At 41.2% G+C, this 19,791-nt stretch overlaps 1 protein-coding gene across 17 annotated transcripts in view; it reads right to left on the reverse strand.

The window, feature by feature from the left end:
* Nucleotides 1-19,791, reverse strand: part of Ttll5 (tubulin tyrosine ligase like 5) — a 258,831-nt gene that overhangs the window by 216,204 nt on the left and 22,836 nt on the right. For all 17 annotated transcript variants that reach the window (XM_076849830.2, XM_076849829.2, XM_076849826.2 and 14 more), the window contains 2 exons: nt 12,236-12,366; nt 5,314-5,396 (listed from right to left, as the gene is read on the reverse strand). In XM_076849830.2, coding sequence (XP_076705945.2) covers nt 5,314-5,396; nt 12,236-12,366 — 214 coding nt within the window. The remainder of the gene's footprint in view (nt 1-5,313; nt 5,397-12,235; nt 12,367-19,791) is intronic.

Below are 19,791 nucleotides of genomic sequence, written 5' to 3' on the forward strand. Positions count from 1 at the left end.
TAACATTTGCAAAACAATTAAAATTAGGTAAAAGTAGTAAGTATTTACTATGTGCCAACCTGTTCTAAATGTATCACACATATTATTTCATTCAATCTTCACACAACCCCATATTTTACAGATAAGGAAGGGATCAGAGAAGTTAGGGACCTGGCCCAAGTCACACAGCTAATAAGCAATAGAGCAGCATTGGAACCCAGACAGTCTGCTTCAGAGGTAGACTTTTAAGCACTACTCAATAGTCTGAGCCAAAATAATTATCCCCAAATTCAAAATTTTTTCTATGTCACAAAGCGTTTCTGATCCCAAATACTACTGTTGTTCATGAAGTAAAGATAATTTTATAACCCACAACATTATTCACAACCACAGTGAGCAACCCTGGAGTTAGGATGATGAAGTTTCCCGCTGCTGCTGCCTCAAAGTCAGAAGGCAGCTTTCACATCCCATTTCTGTGTATCATATGAACACAATGACATCAGCACTGATTCACCCCCAGTGCACTCAACCACCCAACCATTTCCTGATTTCCTTACATTTCTTGATCACTTTCTCACAAGCACTATCTCCATTCTGAGTCATCTTACAGAATAAGAAGTGATGCAATCATTACAAAAAGCGGTAATCTAAAGGCTGGGTTCCAAACCTAGAGTTAATCAATCTCAGCCGCCTTCCCCAGAGTAACACCTACAGGCCATAACAGACATATGACCTACTCACCTGTCCTCTGGACCAGAGAACACACTCCTAGGGTCTTCGTTTCCCATCATATCTACTTCCTCTCCTCCCATCCTCATTGTTCACATTTATCCATTTATCCATCCAGTTGAGCTTAGCATAAACCCTTCAGTTAACTAGGTAACTTTAATATTTGTTCTAATGTCTTTACCTCTTCTTTCTATCTGTATGAGGAATTAAATTTTAAGTTCTCAGAATAAACGGATAGTTGGGACTGGTTTCTTTGGTAGTGTACATCACAGAGGAACTAATGAAATACCCTCAAACCTACTTCCTTTTCATTAAACCCCAATTAACTCATATCAAATTATTTCAATTTTCAGCTAAAAATGTCCTTCCAAAATAGGCTAAAGCAGGAATCTGAATTGTTGGGGAAGTTGGAAACAGTCTTTTTTCCTCACTGGACCTTAAGATCAAAGTTCTCAGCATCTATTAAGTTACTGCAGAGTAGCATAGGTCAGGGATTAAGACTGAATATATACTCTGGAACTAGCTAGACTTGAGTTACCAAATTGACTCTACCACTTACTAAGACAGTAATAACCACCCCTCATGGGGTTCTTCATGAAGACTAGATGAGATTATATTTGGAAGGCACAATGGCAGGCACATGTTAAATATACAATCATTACTGCAAACTCAACGGTATCTGTGTGTTCTAACTACTAATCCCTCAGTCTACAGCACACATATGTGCCATTCTACTCAAAGCAGTACACTGACTTATAATAAAGATATTCAAGAATTAGAATTTCTCAGAATGTTTTAAGGAGCGACAGCACCTGGCAGGCAGCAGGTACTCTCTAAATACTTGTTGAATAATGAGAAAAAGAGGAAATAAGATTTAAAAAAAAAAAAAATACAAACTAAAAGAAATAAGAGAGTACCGATTTATATTCACACACATAGAAGTAAAGAGGGTGACCTCACCCTCTTCCAACCCTTCAGGATCTCAGGGATTATATTAATACTACATTAATGTCTGGATAATGTGCCAGACAAGGATGATGGAATTGGATGTCCATAATCAAATTCATACCTTCATCAGAAAACACCAGGTCTTTCCCCTCCTTGAGCGGAATGTACTAAATTGGGAAAACATGGCATTTAGTCATGGTTACTGAGGGAGCTGAAGCAGACGTTTTGCTCCTTATGCTGCACTTGGGAGTTAAAGGGCATATCCTTAATAGGCCACGCCAGCCAACCAGCCAAGACGCGTCCATCACAGGAGTCCACACTTGTCTCCCCAGTATTACATGAAAGTCCTGCTTTTCCTGTCCTTTATCCTGTTCTACTTATGTTCCTAGTTGCTACTTGCAGATATTTTCCAAAAGGTTCTGACTACGACAGGAAAGCTGAAATAAGAGGCTCTTTCCCACCCGGGGGACGACGGGGCACGATGTTTCCGTCTGGCTCTCAGGCCTAAATCTGTGCCTCCCCTCACAGTCCCTCGCCCACTCAGGAGTTGTGCACACAGACCCTTGTCTCAGCACACTCCCTCCCCTCAAATCTGAAAGGAAAGCAGGCAGCTTTCCTTGGAAAGAGTTACTTCATCCAGTTGGCTAATGGGTCACATATTCCATGGGAAAGGATCCAGGTATGGAAAAGAGGGGATGGGCAGGCCTTCTGGTAAAGGGAGAGAGAGGAGCATTAACTACATGGTTTGTAGGTCTGGGTGAAAGGTGATCAAGTTCCAGTTTGGGGGTGAAATGGGAATCTGTTCCCATTAGGTGTACTGCTGCCAGCTCCCCTCCGGCCTGCTGGCACCCCCCCAGGCTTCTGTCTGGCACCTCCACTAAATACCTAAGAGAATCAGATTCATTCCAAAGCTTCACAGAGGGGGAGGGGCAAGACGAAGGGTCCTGCCAAGCGCTTTGATCTGTGCAGGGGGTCTCAAGGGATTCAGTCTGGTGAGGGGAGGGGGAGGAAAGACTCAGAGCCTGCCAAGCCTGCATTCTCTAAAGACATGTCATTCCCTTTATGAGCCTCGGCATCAGTGAAGAGTAAGGACACGGGGCTCTTGGTCCCACCAAGGCAAGTTTAACTGTTCTATTCTTTATGATGTTAGCTTTAAAAGAACAAATCACTAGGGCAGAAGAGCATTCCAAAAGAAAAAAAGTCCCAGAGGAGTTGGGAATAGATCCTATTCTTTTTGACTCATGTCTAAGAAAATAAAAAGCAAACTTGTACCATAGTTGACTTTCAATAGCAATTCCATTTGGCAGCAAAAACCCAGACCCAAACTAGCACCGTCTGAGATTCAAACAACACTGGAGCTCCTGGCGCAGAGCTAAAGGAGAGGCTGTCGGACAGGAGCCTTCACGCCAAGGTCAGAAAGACAAAAAAAGAAAGCCAAGGCATATGACCAGGTTTTAGGTCACATGAGCGCCAGGCTAAAATGTCTCCAGAGTGAACCAGGTCAGGTAACAGGACTTACAGCTGGGGCCTGGCACTGAGTAGGTGCTCTGTCAAAACCAGATTATGTATTTATTTAGCATGAAAGGTCTCGCCACCATTGTTTACTGTATAGTTTTGAGTCCAGACTGAATCTGAGGATTTTCCAGAGTGAAAGACCCCTCTGAAAGTTTGTTTCTGCACACATAGGAAATGTGAAAAGATAACTGGGGAATTTAAGATGGAGTACTGGCCACACACACGATGTGTCTACCCCACCAACCCTCCCTTCCACTAGAAGGACAGAAGGATATTTTTAAAAGAATGAATTGATAACAAGACTAGAAAAAAGCTAAAGGAGCCAGAACAGACCAAAGTTTAAGGAAATCCTGAAAGATAGAAAGCAGATGGAATCAGGTTGAAAAAACAGCGGAAGAAGCCTGAGCCCAAAATACCAGAGGGGAGAGACTGTCCCAAGGAGGCCCCTGCAAAGCTCCAAGCTGGCAGCCAACAAACATGAAGAACGGGTGGCCATGGAACAAGAATCACATAATTAATTCACAAACAGCACTGGCGGCCTTTTCCTATACCAAAAAACAGCAGCTTTTGTCCAGAGGATGAAACCTACAGATAGTGCTTTCAGGAGAACATCTTTTGTGGGGGTTCATGGAGGAGAGGAGAACTTGAGGCCATCCTATCCCCACAGAAGCAAAAGGTATGCAAAGCAAGCAAGGCAGCTTTAGGGGAGAGGGAACTCACCAAGATCTCTCCACAGCCCCTCAAGACCCGCCCTGTTTTGGTGCAGGGAGAGGCACACTTTCGCCCACCCCTCAACCACATGCCCCTGAAGGGGAGCCTCACAGTCACCTTGCTTTGCCCTCACACAGAAAGCAGGCAGCTCTCGCCCAGGGAGGGGCAGCTAGGGAAAGAGTTCTGCAGGCCCAACACCTAAGGATCATTCAAATTAAGAAAATTTAACAGCAAGAAGAAAAACAAACCTAAGGAAAATTCAAGAACAATCCTCAGAAAGACAGATGGTCAAACTGCATCCATTCAACAAAGGCAGGCTGTTAGTTACAAAGAAAAAAAATTAGCATTTCTGGAAACTAACATGATAGCCAATATAAAAATACAACGGATAAATAAATAATAAAATGCATAGTGCTAAAACTGGTAACCCAGAAGATGGCAACGGAGAAGACAAAATACTAAAAATGAGGGGAAAAAAAATCTGATGTGAAGGAAAGACAGAGAATGCTTTGAAAAGGAGTTGTAAAAGTAGAGACAGACAAAAGGATAATTTTCCCCAAATTAAAAGAAAAATACTATTTTCAGAATGAAAGGGTCCACCAAATGTCCAGGAGGAAAGGTTAAAAAAGAAAATGCCTGGATTTAAATATAGGTTAAGTTTCAGAGTGCCAATGCGTTAAAGTCCGTTCCTATTAAACTTAAAATTTCTACTCAACTTATAAAGGAGAAAAACTGAATCATAATTACTGAAGATAACATATATAACCCTTAAACATAAAAATAAAAACTAATCAAACTTAAGAGATTAAGTTACTAACTACTGTGGTTAAGTAGAGAGAGTGAGCCTAGAGCTGGGAGTTTATTTATTCTATATAAGTATGAAATTTTAAAACAACACTTAATGAGATTCTGCAAAGAAGATACTGAAGAGACCGATACTTTTGAAACCTATTATGCACAAGGCTCTAGGTTCAATCCCCAGGATCACAAACAAAAAGAGAATAAGGAAGAAAAGCAGGAAGGGAGGAGGAAGGCACCACAGCGACAAGGATGCCACACCCACGCAGGGTTAAGTGGCTGGATACCTCTGAAAGAAGGAACCCACCCGCTGCTCCATTAAAGGTATGAGCTACCAACTCATGCCCAGTGCTAAGGAAATAACATGACAATATGCTACTGAAAGCAGAAAAGAGAACTCTACTCTGCTGACCAGAAAAAAACAACAAAGGCTGCCTTTCCCTGTATTTGATCAAGTGACTTTTTAGCCCTGGAGGAGTATTCTGGCCCAGGAAGGTTACTGCCAGCAGGTGAGCAACAGCCAGCTCAGGCCACCCTCTGCTCACTTTTGAATGCAGATTTCAGGAGGAAACCTGGGCTCCTAAAGAGAAGGAACCACGTGAGTACTGGGTCTGCCATCTTCTGCATACTTACATTGTTGATCAGGTAGACGCCCCGCCCCCTAGAAGAGGCCACTGGTTTTACTATCCAAGGTCCCCGGTCCTTTGAATATGAATCTGCTCAAATATTGGGAGATAAAAAAAGGGGAGAGAGAAACAAAGAGAAAGAAGGAACATGAATTTATTATCTTAAGTTTCCATAATGGTTATCTATTCAGGTACCCAAAGAAGCTTCCAAATTTCTAGCTGGAAGGCAGTAGCTAAAATTATCTGTAATTTCGGACTAGTCTTAAAAAGTAAAATAGCCAGAAGGGGAGAAGGAGAGGAGGAGAAAAGAGGATAGCAAAATTACTCACATAATTATTTCTTCCACCATTTCCTCTCTTTCTTAAATAAGAGGATGAAAACAAGGCCAAATCTCTGTGTTGGGTCTATTACTGTCACTAACCACCTTTGGGAATCTGAAATTCTCTGTTAAACAAAGGACCTTTAGCAAACAGTGATAATGCAAGTCAAAAGTCAGATCTCCTGGTATAGTTACATTCCTCAAATAATTTCTCAAAGCTTTCAAAAAAAATAATCCCCTTAAATTTAGCAAAGTGCAAGGGGTGAGGACACACAATAATTCAAAGGTGGGTACAAGGAACCATTTGCTTCCGTCCTTCCCCAAGTTCACGTGTACACTTTAAACATCTTTGGGTCATGAGAAGAAAGCAGACAATTGATAATAGGAATCCCAAAGGCTTGCACAGGGGTAGGGAGTGGGGGCAGATGGCTCTGTCTTCCACTTGGGGAATGTCAGAAGACATGGGGAGGAGAGGACTGAGGGTGCTGATGAGTTCTCATATCCCTAGAGAGAGGGGTGTACTAGCCCTCTCCAGTAGGGGCTGGGGCTGAGCGGCAGGGGGTGGCAGGGTGGGGGGCAGTGAAAGATGGAAATTACTGTGTTGTTGTTTCTTTATATTTTTCTTTCTGTGATAGACAGGAAAAGAATAGATTTGTGAAGAAATAAATAAACTTGCAAATAAATACAAGTGCTTCAGAGCAGATCACACAAAACTTCCTTTTTCAAAGTACCTCGGTTGCTTTACATCAGAGTATTACCATTTTATCTAGAACACAAGAGCATAATCCCAATAAAGTTCCCTAAAGTTTATGTTTCTCTGGGTTGAGTTATTAAAAGGCAAGTGCATCCCCCTGTGTGCTTATTCACAACTCTCCTCCCCCAAATAAGCACACCACTTCCCCCTGTCCTGAATGGCGCCTGCAGCAGGCAGCCTGCGCCAGCAATCCCAGGACAGCTTCCCTCTCTGGATCACTTGCCAGCAACTACTGCCTCCTTTTCTTCCCTCTCCCTGCCAAATAGCCTCCCAACAGGAACTTGACTTTGTTAGTGTTACAAACCATTTCACCAGAAGAGAAGTCTCTGTCCACTTTCCCCACCTTCCCCTGCCTTTCCCTGTTGATGCAATTTAACAGAATTAGAAAAAAATGTGTACCACACAGAATCTGAACCTCAGAGTTCTTCTTCCAGAACTGAATCCACTACTCGTTCTAGTCATACACATATGAAATGCTGTATGTGTAAGATTATAGAAGGCTGCATGATAGTAGCAAAAGATTAATTAAATATACTATATCACATCCATGGGAGGTAATCGGCAAACTGTTTGTAAAAAGCCAGATGTAAACATTTTTGGGCCCTGTGGACCATGCACACTATCTGCCACTGTAGTCTGAAAACAGCAAATATGTTAAAAAAAAAAAAAGGACGTGGCTATGTACCCACAAAACTTTATTTTGTACAAACTGAATTTCATACAATTTCCACATCAAAAATTTTGTTTTTCTTTTGATTTTTTTTTCTGATCATTTCAAAGTGTAAAAATCACTCTTAGTTCAAGGGATGCCCCCAAAACAGGTGCACAACTGATCTGACTCAAGGGCTGTAGTTTGCAGAAGCCTGATCTATAGAATATTAAACATGCAAAATGAGAAAGTATTAATTAACTGATACAGAATGATTGCAAAGATAGTCTGTCAGTGAAAAAAGCAAGGTGCAAGACAATGTGAATTTTATGCTCCCCTCTGTTCACACACACAAGCTATTTGCTTGTAAATGCCAACAATGTCTCTAGAAGGACATGATTAGAATTAGGGAGAACTAGGTGACTAAGGCACAGGAGGAGAAAGACTTTTCACTGATTGCTGTTTTATATGTTTTATATCATGAATCTTTAAAAAATACAATTCATATAATTTTAAAGTCCCCACTATAGAAGACAGGTTTATAGTTAGAGAAGTCAAAAAGTCAAATCTCCATAAAATGAGGGCAATGAGTCTATTTTTTATTGTGCCATTTCCCCCAGATTTTTGAGACAATGGACTGACTGAACACAGGACAAGCTTTTAATATTAAAGCAAAAATGTAAAAATTTTCTAAGCTTCGTTCGTTAATTCAATAGCTCTAAGTATCCAATTTGTGTCAATCAGTTTGCTAAGCAAGAGTCATACAGTAGTGGGCCTTTGTCCTCACAAAGATAGAGTAGCAGAAGGACAGCCATGAAATAAGTAATTACAGTGACTCAGAGTGAAGAAGTGTCTGGTGCTATAAAAATGGAGACAGCATGCCCAGGAAGGGGAAGGTCCAGCCACATGCGAATGTTCCACCTAACATGTGTATAATCAATCTGCTTTGTGAACTAGCTTCATTGCTGTCATGTTGTTGAAATTCTAAATATCAAAGACTTATCTTCTATGCTGGGCTTTTCACCTTGGTTTGTGATATTTCAGAATAAGGATCAATTTATTTCACAAGTGCTAAAAATGTGAGCAGGAAGCAAGAAACATTCAAGGCAAAGGCAGAGCCCAGGATTAGAGTGTCTGCCTGGATGAAGATGCTCTAGACAAGCTCTGTAGACTTTCCAGTGCCTTGCTGTCCTACACGGGCAGCGTGCTGAATACAACAGAGAAACGAGGGAGGAGGAGAAAGATCCTTCTACCACCAGCTTTCCAAGTATATAAAAACACAGGTAATTTGTGTAAACTGTCTACTCTGTTCTTTAATAAGGGGTTTCATCTGATTTTCTAAGACTTCTTATAACTCTATAAAGTTATGATCTCAGAAATTTACTCACTGCTTTGAAATCCCAGGTATCTGTAATGAATTAGCTGATATCAAAATTTAGCACAGATCTTAAAATCATTTCTCAGCCTCTTTTCTAGAGGCCACAGAGCATGATTCTGGGGAAAGTTTGACTTTTTTTACTGGTGTCAGCCCATCTTCTTTCTGCTTAAAAGCTACCCTTTAGGGCAAGTGGCTGGAGTTGGTCAGGTTCTTCGGGGTTATAGACCTTCAATTCTTCTAAACCAAACATAACTGGCGAGGGGAAGCAGGAGCCCAAGAAGGCCTGTGGTGTATTCCAATCCCGAGGCTCTAATTACTGGGAACAGTTTAGGGAGTACCCAGGCTTCTGCATCTCTGGACACAATGGCTGGTGTCTGGACTAGATCTCTGCAATGACAGATTTAAGTTCACAAGATCCCCTTGGTGATATCCCTAGTGTTCCTGGGCAACCTCATGTTCAATCCTCATCAATTCTCATTCAAAGCCCCTACAGGAACCATTTCAATCCCTTTCTGCCCCTTGCAGAAACCCAAGCCCTCCTGCAGGCCCTTCACTCTTGACACAACACCTCCTCGGTAAGAAGCTGGGAATCTCTACCTAACCCCACTCACCTGCTTTCCTCTCCCTCTAATATTTTATCTGACCAGCACGTGGCCTTCTTCCTTCCCTCCCATTAGGGAAGACACGCACCTCCTGCTCCACAGCTCACTCTTCTATTCAAGCTTCCCACAAACTCTTTCCTACTCCTCTAGACCTCTGTCCCTTGCTCCTCCTTTGTCTTTCTCTCCTCCTTGGTTCTCTGTGGGGACTCTTCTTTCTTTTCTCTCCCTTTAGTAATTTCTTCCATCTGCAATCTTCAGAATCTATGTCTCTGGCCAAACTCAAAGTTGATTTTATGGCTGCCTGCAAAACATCACTACCTGTCTGCCTTACAGGCACTTCAAATCCATACCATGTGTACATTTAACACGCCTCTTGCCCTGTAACCCCTCCTCCTTCATGTGCCTGGTTATGTCCCCTTGTTAAAGACTTAATGATCCTGTGAGGACCTGGGTTCAACCCATAACACCATCAAAAAAAAAAAAAAAAAAAAACCTTCATGATCCTGGCAGGACAGTATTACAAGGCTGAAGTCCAGGCACTCTGGAGACTGGCAGGAGGACTGCTTGAGCCCAAAAGTTTGGGCCAGTCAGGGTAACTTGGCAATCCCCTAGCTTTCTCACACTCAACCTCTGAGGCATCCTAGGCCCTGCCTCACCCTCACAACCAACAAGCCTCACTATCCTCCACTCTCCCGCCCCGGCTGCACATTGGAGTCCACACACTACCCATCCATGTGGCTATGTCACCGCCATGGCTCTTAAAGCAAACACCATTTTCCTTCTGCTTTCTCCAATTCATTTCACAGAGTTATTTTTCTAAAGTTCAGTCTGTTTAAACTCCTTCCTTCTCAAAAAATCTTCTACTGCCCATACTCAATTAAACACTAAGGCTCAGGAACACAAGAGTCATGGAAAAATGGAATTTCCAAGTGGAATATGCTAGATGGACACCAAAAGAAAAGAAGGGAACTTAAAAGAGACTTTACCAAAAATCTCTCCGTGAAAGAGAAGGTGGTTTTCCTCTCTAATATTTAAAGTTGGCCACACGATCTGATGCTGTTGGATTTCTCTCAAATGGATTTTAGTGTAAAAGGCAATAGATGGTGGACAGGTGGCACAGAATGCCTGGCATGCTGGGAAGATTGAAGCCAAGAAGATTCCTCTTTACTTCATGTCCTCCCGTCCTCTCTTCCGCAGGCATAGTACGTCTGCACCTGCGCTGTGGTCTTCGGGTGGCAACAGCAGTGACTGGTTTGTACCAGGCATCAAGGAACCTCAACCACTTGCGTGCACTTGCGGAGTCTACATGTGGTAAGCTTTGGGTCAGGGCTGTAATAATGCTCCATGTTCTAGTGACCTTCTGAACTCATGTTTGTTAAAAAGTAGAACACACATGAGTGTGACTGACAGGCTGGAGAAGCCCCTGCACTGAGAGCTCAGATTGTCAAGTCACCCAAAGGCACCATCCCCTCACCTCCAAAGAGTAGCAGGACTTCAGCAGAGTAAGAAAGACCAGGGAAGAAGGCTAGGGGGATTAAGATGAAATTTAGGCTTTCACAGAGAATTACTCTGGACTTGTGGAGTTCATATCTGGAACCATTTTATATTGTTGACATGTTAGCTGAAACATATTTGCACTGTCGTGTTGGTTTACTTCATAATTTTTTACTTTTGTTATATAATAATATAATTAAACATAACATGAAATAGGAAATAATATTATACATATTTACTAAGCACCTATCAAGCAAAAATGATCCTCCTACCTCAACCTCCTGAGGAGCTTGAATTCAGGCATGCACCACTGTACCCAACAAAAAAATTACTGACTACAAATGCTCAGCTTTGAGTGCACTATAGCTGGAAACTCAACTTATTTATTATTGGTACGCTATATGACACATTTCAGAGCCTTCTATGGGCCAACAGTGAACTACCAGCCAATGGTCCCCACTGGAGTCACAAGTGGTATCAGAGTTCCTGACTGCTCTCTTCTTCCAAAGGATGAACACCCATCAGATGATCCAATCAGACTGGCAAGCCCAACAGAAGAACCCAAAGCCAGGGAGACTAGGAAGAACTCTGTTACTCTTGGTACCACTTCCTCCATTCATAAAAGAGGAAGTCTCTCTTTTGGACTTATTGAGAAGAAACTTTCTGTTTGTCCTGTCTGTGTGTCTCCCCTGACGCTCCTCACAGGAGTACCCTTTCTCCCTAGTCAAGCTGGGAGTGATCACTGCAGGTATGCCACCCAGGGTGTCTCACAATGCAGCACCGGGATGGACAGATGGCATCTGAAGCTTGACCACCACAATTCCTACTTCCACCATGTGCAAGCTGCAGAACTTAGGGAAAATTCCTTCCCAATATATACCTTGGTTTCCTCGTCTCTAAAACACCCTCAGAGTAAAGGGATTTAAAGAAGTACCTAGTAGAAAGGCAATGTTCATCAAATGTTAGCGACTATCATGTTGACTATTTAGACTCTCTCCACAGACCTGCCTCAGACCGTCTTTGTATTTCTGTCTCTTCTGTGCATGAAGCCTACCCTTAAGAGTCAGGCTTGCCCGCAAGGAGGATCTGAAATAGCCCAGCTCTTCGGCCTGGGTCTAGGTAGATAACGTTACAATGAGGCAAAAGAAATAAGAAGCCAATTTTAGACCTGGATCTCGGTCAGATGTTCCTTCATCATTTTTCCAGTAATACAGTTGACATTTAAATCCCTATTTGACTTCCATGTGTACTTTTTTATCAGTCTGAATTCAAAGTAGAGAAGGTGGGTCTCACTGGTATTTCCAAAGCTTAACATCAAAAGATATATGATCTTGTACCTCAAAGAACATAAATCACACAAATCCAGAAATCAATGTGCTAAGAACAATGCTTAGATGGCAAAAGAAAGAGAGACCCCCAAAAAGGAAGCATTGTGGTTCATATGCAAAAGTCTCAAGTGTCTACACAGACACTAACTCTCTTTGGCAAAGAGACAAGCAAAGTCCCAAGACACGGTACACCTATGACACCAATATGTCCTCACATACATTTACCAAGAGCAAATGTACAAGTGCACAATCAGAATAAAAATAGTTTTAAAGTTATCTCTGCAACTGTTTTACTAGAGAACCAAGACTGAAAAGCCCCAGGTGGTTGACATCATGAGGTGTCTCTAGGGTAAATGTACCCCAAGATCAGGCCCAGGGGTGGGGCATTCTCAGCCAAGCACTTACTACAGAATTCCGCGTACTCAGCTGGCAAGAGGAAGGTCTGAGGAAGGATGTGGAAAGCCTTGAATCCGTGCGTGTGCTGCATTCGAATGATGTTTTTATACAGTCGGTCCTTCCGTGTTAGTTCATAAGACCTAAAAACCAGAAAAGTACTTCCATGTCAGTAAATTATGACTCAGAGGTTTGCCTATTATCACATTCAGAAGCGTTCATAGTTCATGGTTCTGTAGCATTACTACAGATATGTCCCAAATCTATCACTTTGTTAGGTTTACTAATCATTTTCATTGAATGAATTTTGCTGATCAGATTTATTCATTAAGATATAATTTATGACCAGGTATGGTGGCAGAACATTTGTAATCCTAGTGACTTGGGAGGCTGAGGCAGGAGGTTTACAAGTTCAGGCCAGCCTGGGCAACTTAAACCCTCTCTAAGTGGTAGAACATTTGCCTAGCATATATGAGGCCCTGGGCTCCATCCCCAGTCCAACAACAAAAAAAAAAAAAAGAGGAGGAGGAGGAAAAGAAAGAGATATAATGTATATACAATAAATTTACACATTTGGTATATAATTCTGAGTTTGAACAAACACATACCATTAGATAACGATAATCAGAGTGTCAAGCTACAGAACAGTTCCAATACCCCAATCCTTTTAGTCAGTGCCAGACCCTGGGCTCAGTCAATCCTTTTAGTCAGTGCCAGACCCTGGGCTCATGCTTTCAGTCCCTGTATTTTCACTTCTTCCAGAAAGTAAAATAAATAGAATTATATGCTACATATACTTTCAAGACTAGCTTCTTTCCTATGCCCAGTTCTTTTTATTTTTAGAGAGAATCTTGCTAAGTTGTTGAGGCTAGCGTTGAACCTATGATCCTTCTGCCTCAGCCTCCCAAGTCACTGGGATGATAGGCATGTGCCACTGTGCCAAGAAGTTTTTATAAGCTTTTATGTGAACATTTTCATTTTCTTAGGAGTGAGACTTCTAGGTAGTTTAGTTATCTACTGTATCAGTTATCTGTTGCTGCATAATAACCCCAAAACATAGCAGCTTAAAATAACAATGTACATTTGTGATGTCACACAGTTTTTGTGGGCCAGGAATGTGGGATGATGAAGCTGAGTAGCTGTGTCTCAGTTGTCCAGTGTTGCGGTCATTGGCTTGATGGCAGACAGAGGAGCCACTTCCAAGATGACTCAATGGCACTATAGCTGGGACTTAGAGGCTGTTTTTGCTAAGAAGCAATGACTCTTTGGGCCTGCAGGTGTCCAATAAGTAACTAAAAGCATGATAAAAGCCTCGCATCTCTGCCTTCATTCTGTATCTGTCTCCTTTGCTGCCTTGAACTTTGGGTCAGATTCCTGCTCAAATCTGCCCACAGACATGTTAATCACTTAAGAAGTAGCTGTCTAAAAACTGGTAATGCAAGGTTAATTTACCTAACCTCTCCATCCCATGCCAAGGCTGCAGGCACCAAGCTAAGAGCAACTAAAGTATTTTCAAGGTTCCAGGAACAGCAAATCTTGCAGGTAGATAACCATGATGGAAAAGAAGGCTGTCCCCCAGGTATTCCATGATGGGAATTGAGGTTGTCCCCCAAGTGGGAGCAATCATCTCGTCATGGGAACTGAACTGCTCCCTCAAGAAAGAAGGACGATTTCCCTGGAGCCAGCAGAATCCCTCAGAGCCTGACCTGAGAGAGAGGTGAACCAGACCACAGTGTGACCAAGACTCCCTGAGTACACAAACTCCTTGCCCCCACCACCCGCTGCTTCTGTCCTTCATGATATAGTCCTGAAGCTTTTGTCAGCACCCCAAAATCGGGATTAGGTCACAGGTCCCTGTTTCTTCCTGGTGTGGCCACTAAATAATAAATTCCTTTCTTGCTTCACCATGACTCTGAGAGGACACCCAGGGCAGCAGGTGGGTGACTCTGATCTATTGGAACCTCTGGCTTAGATAACAGGGTGGCACTGGCTACTGACAGGAGGCCTGGGTTTCTCCCTGTGTGAGCCCTCCACAGGCTGACCGCCTTCCTGACATGACAACTGGCTTCTCCCAGACCCAGGGACCAAGAAAGAGGCTGCCTCTTATGACCTAGTCTCAGAATGACACACCGTCACTTCTGTCACATTCCATTCATTAGAGGCAAGTCACTAAGTCCAACTGACACTCAAGAACAGAAAGATTTAGCTCGACGTTTTGTGGCCGTGTCAAAGAATTCAAGGACACATTTTACAATCACCACATAAGTATATGTTTAACTTTCTAAGAAACTGCCAAATGGTTATTCTGAGAATATTGGAAAAACAAGCTCAGTCTTTCCTTCCATACTCTGAGATATAGAGGAAATACCAAAGCGTTTTTTCCTATTCTCCACTCTCAATTCAATACAATCACTCAACATTTCTGATACCAGATGTGCGGGGGATTTTCCCCACATACTATAGCAGACACTAGCTGGGTGTCTGCTAATTCAGTTCTATGCTGATTCTATGTCCCTGGATATAGCAACAGACCCCCCAGGTTGAGGTCCCAGCCCTACAGACTGCACCTCGCTTCCATGCTAGCTGCAAGCCCCAGATTGTTTTATCTGTGCTTCTGATTGGCTATACATCAGGATTCCCAAGCCCCTCTCCTTTGGATTTGATTAATTTATCAGGAGTGAGTCAAAGAACTCAGTGAAATACAGTCACTAGTTTTAAAAAGGGATAGCACAAAAAATAGAGATGAAGAGGGGCCCAGGGTGAGGGGTGGGCAGGGGAGCACTCCTCCACTCCCCTGCCATTCCATCCTCTAGGAACCTCCACGTGTCCAGCTATCTGGAAGCTCTCCAAACCCAGGCTTTGGGACTTTACTGGAAGTTTTATTAGAAAGCCATTACTGATCAAATCACTGGTGATCAACTTAACCTTCAGCCCTTTGCTCCTTCCTGGAAATTGAGGAGTAGTCTGAAACTTCCAACTCTCTCTTTTTTGGGGGGTTGGGAGTGGGGGGGTTACCAGGTATTGAACTCAGGGACACTCAACCACTGAGCCACATCCCCAGCCCAATTTTGTATTTCTTTAGAGACAGGTTCTCACTGAGTTGCTCAGCACCTCTCTTTTGCTGAGGCTGGCTTTGAACTTGTAATCCTCCTGCCTCAGCCTCTTGAGCCACTGCGCCCGGCTAAAATTCCCAACTCTCTAACCATGCCTTGGGCTTCCTATGACCAGTTCCCATCCTGAAGCTACTAGGGACTGCCAGTCACCATTCAATTCTTTAGCATACAAGAAGTATTTTAGGAATTGTACACTAAGAAATAAAGACTTAGATCAAATATATTTCAAAATATTCGTTATCCAAAGTAGTTGTACCATTTTGCATTCCCACTAGTGACATTTTAGTGTTCCAGTTGCAATGCATTCTGCCCAGCATTTGGTTTTGTGGTTTTAGGGAGTTTTTTTGGTTTTGTTTTTTAACTTTTTTTCTTTTTAGATGTTGATGGTCCTTTATTTTATTCATCTATTTGTATGTGGTGCTAAGAATTGAACCCAATGCCTCACACATGCTGAGCAAAGCACTCTACCTCGGAGGCCCAGGCCCAGCCCCGTGTTTTGCTTTTTAGCCATTCTAATGGGTATATATTGGTACTTCATATGGTTTTAATTTGTATTCTAATGACTGAACTAACAAGGTACATGTATCTTCTTTTAAGTATCCATTCCAAGCTTTTGCCTATTTTGAAAAACAGATTGAGTGATTCGATTCTCTTGCCTCAGCTTCCCAAGTCTCTAAGATTACAGGTATGAGCCACCAAGCCTGGTTTTTATTACTGAGTTCTAAGAATTCATTATATATTTGGATACAAATTCTTTATCAGATGTGTTTTACAAAGATGTTCTCCAACCCATGGCGTGTTTTTCCATTTTAAGAGTTTTTTTCAAAATGCAGATTTTTAATTTTGATGAAGTCCAATTTATCCATTTTTTATTCTAAGTGCTAACTTTTCTTTTCTTCTAAGTTCTATTATTGTATCTTTGCATAACCCAGTCATAAAGATTTTCTCTCTACACATTTTGTTTATATTTTAAAAACTGCTTGGAGTAGGAGTACTGGCATTGAACCTAGAAGTGCTTTACTGCTGAACCACATCCCCAGTCTTTTTTTGTTAATATTTTTTAGTTATACATGGGCCCAATATCTTTATTTGCTTATTTATTTTTATGTGGTGCTGAGGATTGAACCCAGTGCCTCACATGTGCAAGGCAAGCACTCTACCACTGAGCCACAACCCCAGTCCCATCCCCAGTCTTTTTTATTTTTAATTTTGAAACACGGTCTCTCTAAGTTGCTGAGGCTGACCTCTAAATTGCAATCTTCCTGCCTCAGCCTTTGAAGTCACTGGGATTACAGGTGCTGAGTAACACTATACCCAGCAAATTTATGTTTTGTATTTAGATCTATGATCCTTATTTCAAATGAGCTTTTTTGAAAATTGATTTATGAGTATAAAAATCTATTCTAAAACAGATTTCAAACACGAACACAAAAGACTGCATTTTTGACTCTTGAAAAATATACTCAAAATTTCATGTTAAAAAAAACAAAATTGTAAAAGTAAGTCTAGTTTTATTAACAAAAATCTATGCCTATCCACTTCTACAAATCATTATGAAATATTTTAGAAATGCTGTGTGTTTTGTTTTATTTAATTCAATCTCAATTCCCTAACAGCACAAAAATATGGTTTATTCAGATACTGAGGAAAAACTAACATACCAACTAACAATTTGCAAAATTAAAGCATTCTGGAAATTTTTATGCCACTGGTATCTATAGATGTAACTTAAGCAATATGCCCTGACCAAAAAAACTCTAATTGCAAGTGAAGATGCAAACTGAGAAAATTCAAATACTGAAATACTAATTTCTAAAAAGTTTCATTAATTTATTCTTAGAAAAAAAAAGTCGAACATACTTGAAAAAAACAGGAAATAAGAATATGAAACATGGTTACTTAATCCATATTTACTTGTTATATAACTATATGGAACTCATATCATAGCCAATACCAAGGGTTTGATATGTCCCTCCTACTTAAGGCCCAAGAAGGACTTTAATTTTGCACTACAACAATCTTTGGTACAGTAAAGTCCTAAGTGAATAGCCCCACTGAGAACTACATCATCGAGAGATGAATATAGAAGGTGTAAAAGTAGTTTTAAAAAGCAAAGATTTGATTGGGGTAAATATATCGAGAATATACTTTTGGGTACTTCAAAAAAGGCATTAGCCTCAACTCAGAAGTCGACTTTAGAGTGGTCTCCACCCCCCCCACCACCACCCCACCACCCCACCATCCCAAGTGCTGGGGATCAAAACCAGACCTCATGCACACTAGGCAAGTGCTCCACATCCCCAGCCTCCCCAAATGTAAAACAATGTAGGAACCTTTGTCATAACCATAAAAGTTTACTCCATCTATTTCGGAGTTCAAAATTTCTCACTGTGATTTCAAAGACTGCTTAGTCAAACCTAGGAATCACAAATACTTTTTTCCTTACCCATGTCTTCTTCGGAAATCTGGAGAACAGGCACTCAAATTTCAGTGTATAAAAGAATAACCGAGAGAACTCCTTAAAAATCTATGCCCTAGACCCTGCCTCAAAATATTGGAATGGAGCCCAGGATTCTATCCTCCAGGTGATTCTGAGGCCCCCACACTACACCACTGGTTTAGTCTACAATAATAGTTTCCAAACTTCTCTGAAATAAACAAACATATTGCTTTTCAGAAGATATAGATTTGTTGGTGTCAGTTTTCTAGGGTTGTAAAATATCTAGAAGATGATTCTTAGATACACACCTTCTCTGAAGATGATGATTTCCATGATCTATAGAGTGATCTGAGAATGTATCATTCTAAAACATACCCCAAAACAGTGTTATGAATCAGACATAAATTTTCTATGTACATATTGAATACACCACAGTGAATTTCAACATTGCATACATCCACAACACTGGGATCCTAATTAGAATATACTTCATGTTTGTATAAATATGTCAAAATAGACTTTACTGTCATGTATACCTAAAAACAATAAAAATAGATTTGAATTTTTTTAAAGTACTCCAGGTAATTCTTATTATTAAAAAATTAGAAACAAAGAGCCAGAGAGTAAGGGGAAAAACAAAAACAAAAAACACTTGTTCTCCTACAAATGCCCAATATTAGTGGTGTTCAGATGCTCTGCTTGGTACCTCCTCCATAGTTAGGAAACCATGTATCATATCCTCTCATGTTCAAATCAGTGTAACGGGTTCACTCCATGCTTTGACTATATCCCTTGCGACTTTGAAACTTACATGCTTTTTACTTTCCTTTCCGGCCCTCCCCCACCTTCTCCTGACCTTCTCCTCCCTGATCTTCTTTTCCCTAACCTTCTGCTTCCTGATCTTCTCCTCCCAGATTTTCTTTTCCCTGACCTTCTCCTCTCCAAACTTCTTTTCTCTGATCTTCTCCCTCCTGATCTCTCCTCCCTAATATTATTTTCTCTGAATCACCTCTTTAAAAAACCCCAGTTCCTGCTGATGGGAAGAATCACCACCTTTGGGACAGAGGTCCTCTGTGTTTATTTCTCATTTGCTAGCAAAGCAATAAATCTTCTTTTTCCTTTTTCTTAAAACCATGTCCTCTTTATTGGATTGGCATTGGAGACAAGGACCAAGCTTTCAGCAACATCAGCCTCTAGGATTCTTCATCACAAATTTTAAACTGTTCCCAAGAAACTGATGAATTGTAAATAATTTTAAAGTAAAACTATTAGCACAACACTTTTAAGTGTATTCAAGGAAATCTAAATAAAATAAAGATTCAATACCTCCCATAACAATTTTAAAATGCTATTAAAGAAAAAGCTCAGTGAAGTTGGTCAGTAATTTTTACTTTTTAAAATACACTTTTTCCTGAAGCTAACATTCAGAAAAGGACACAAATTACAGGTGCGGCATGACAAATTTTAACAAAGTAGAAAAAACACCTATGTAGCTACCACTCACACTGAGTAGGGAACATATCCAGTCACCAGAAGCCTCCCTCTCTCTACCTAGGCAGCATCCAGTCTTCCATTCAATTCTCCTAACAGAACATATTTAATGCTTGTCTTTACATTATACCATACTTTCTCTCTAGCAAATGTATACATTTTGAAATTAAAATCTCCTTTGATCATAAGGCTTTCTCTGGTTAAACACTAATCAGTGCCTAGAAAAGCTTGCAGTGAGATAAGAACCCTAAAAGAATGTGATAATGAAGGGAATGAAAAGCGGAAGAGGACTGGCCACTTCACTTATCTCCAACCTTTAGGTGAGGATCAAAGCAAGAGTGACCTTGGTTGTAAAGCAGAAGAATGTGCTCATGAAACATCTGAGGAACTCCACCTGCACCCATCCTATGGATTCCCCCTGCTTACAGGCACCACAGGGCTGTCTTAGCCCAGCCTGTCTCCAAGGAGGAACGCATCAGCAATAAAATGTACAGAATCTCTCCCTTGACTCCAAGTTCTTTCTT

The sequence above is a fragment of the Callospermophilus lateralis genome, chromosome 3, assembly GCF_048772815.1.
Source record: "Callospermophilus lateralis isolate mCalLat2 chromosome 3, mCalLat2.hap1, whole genome shotgun sequence".
NCBI lineage: Eukaryota > Metazoa > Chordata > Mammalia > Rodentia > Sciuridae > Callospermophilus > Callospermophilus lateralis.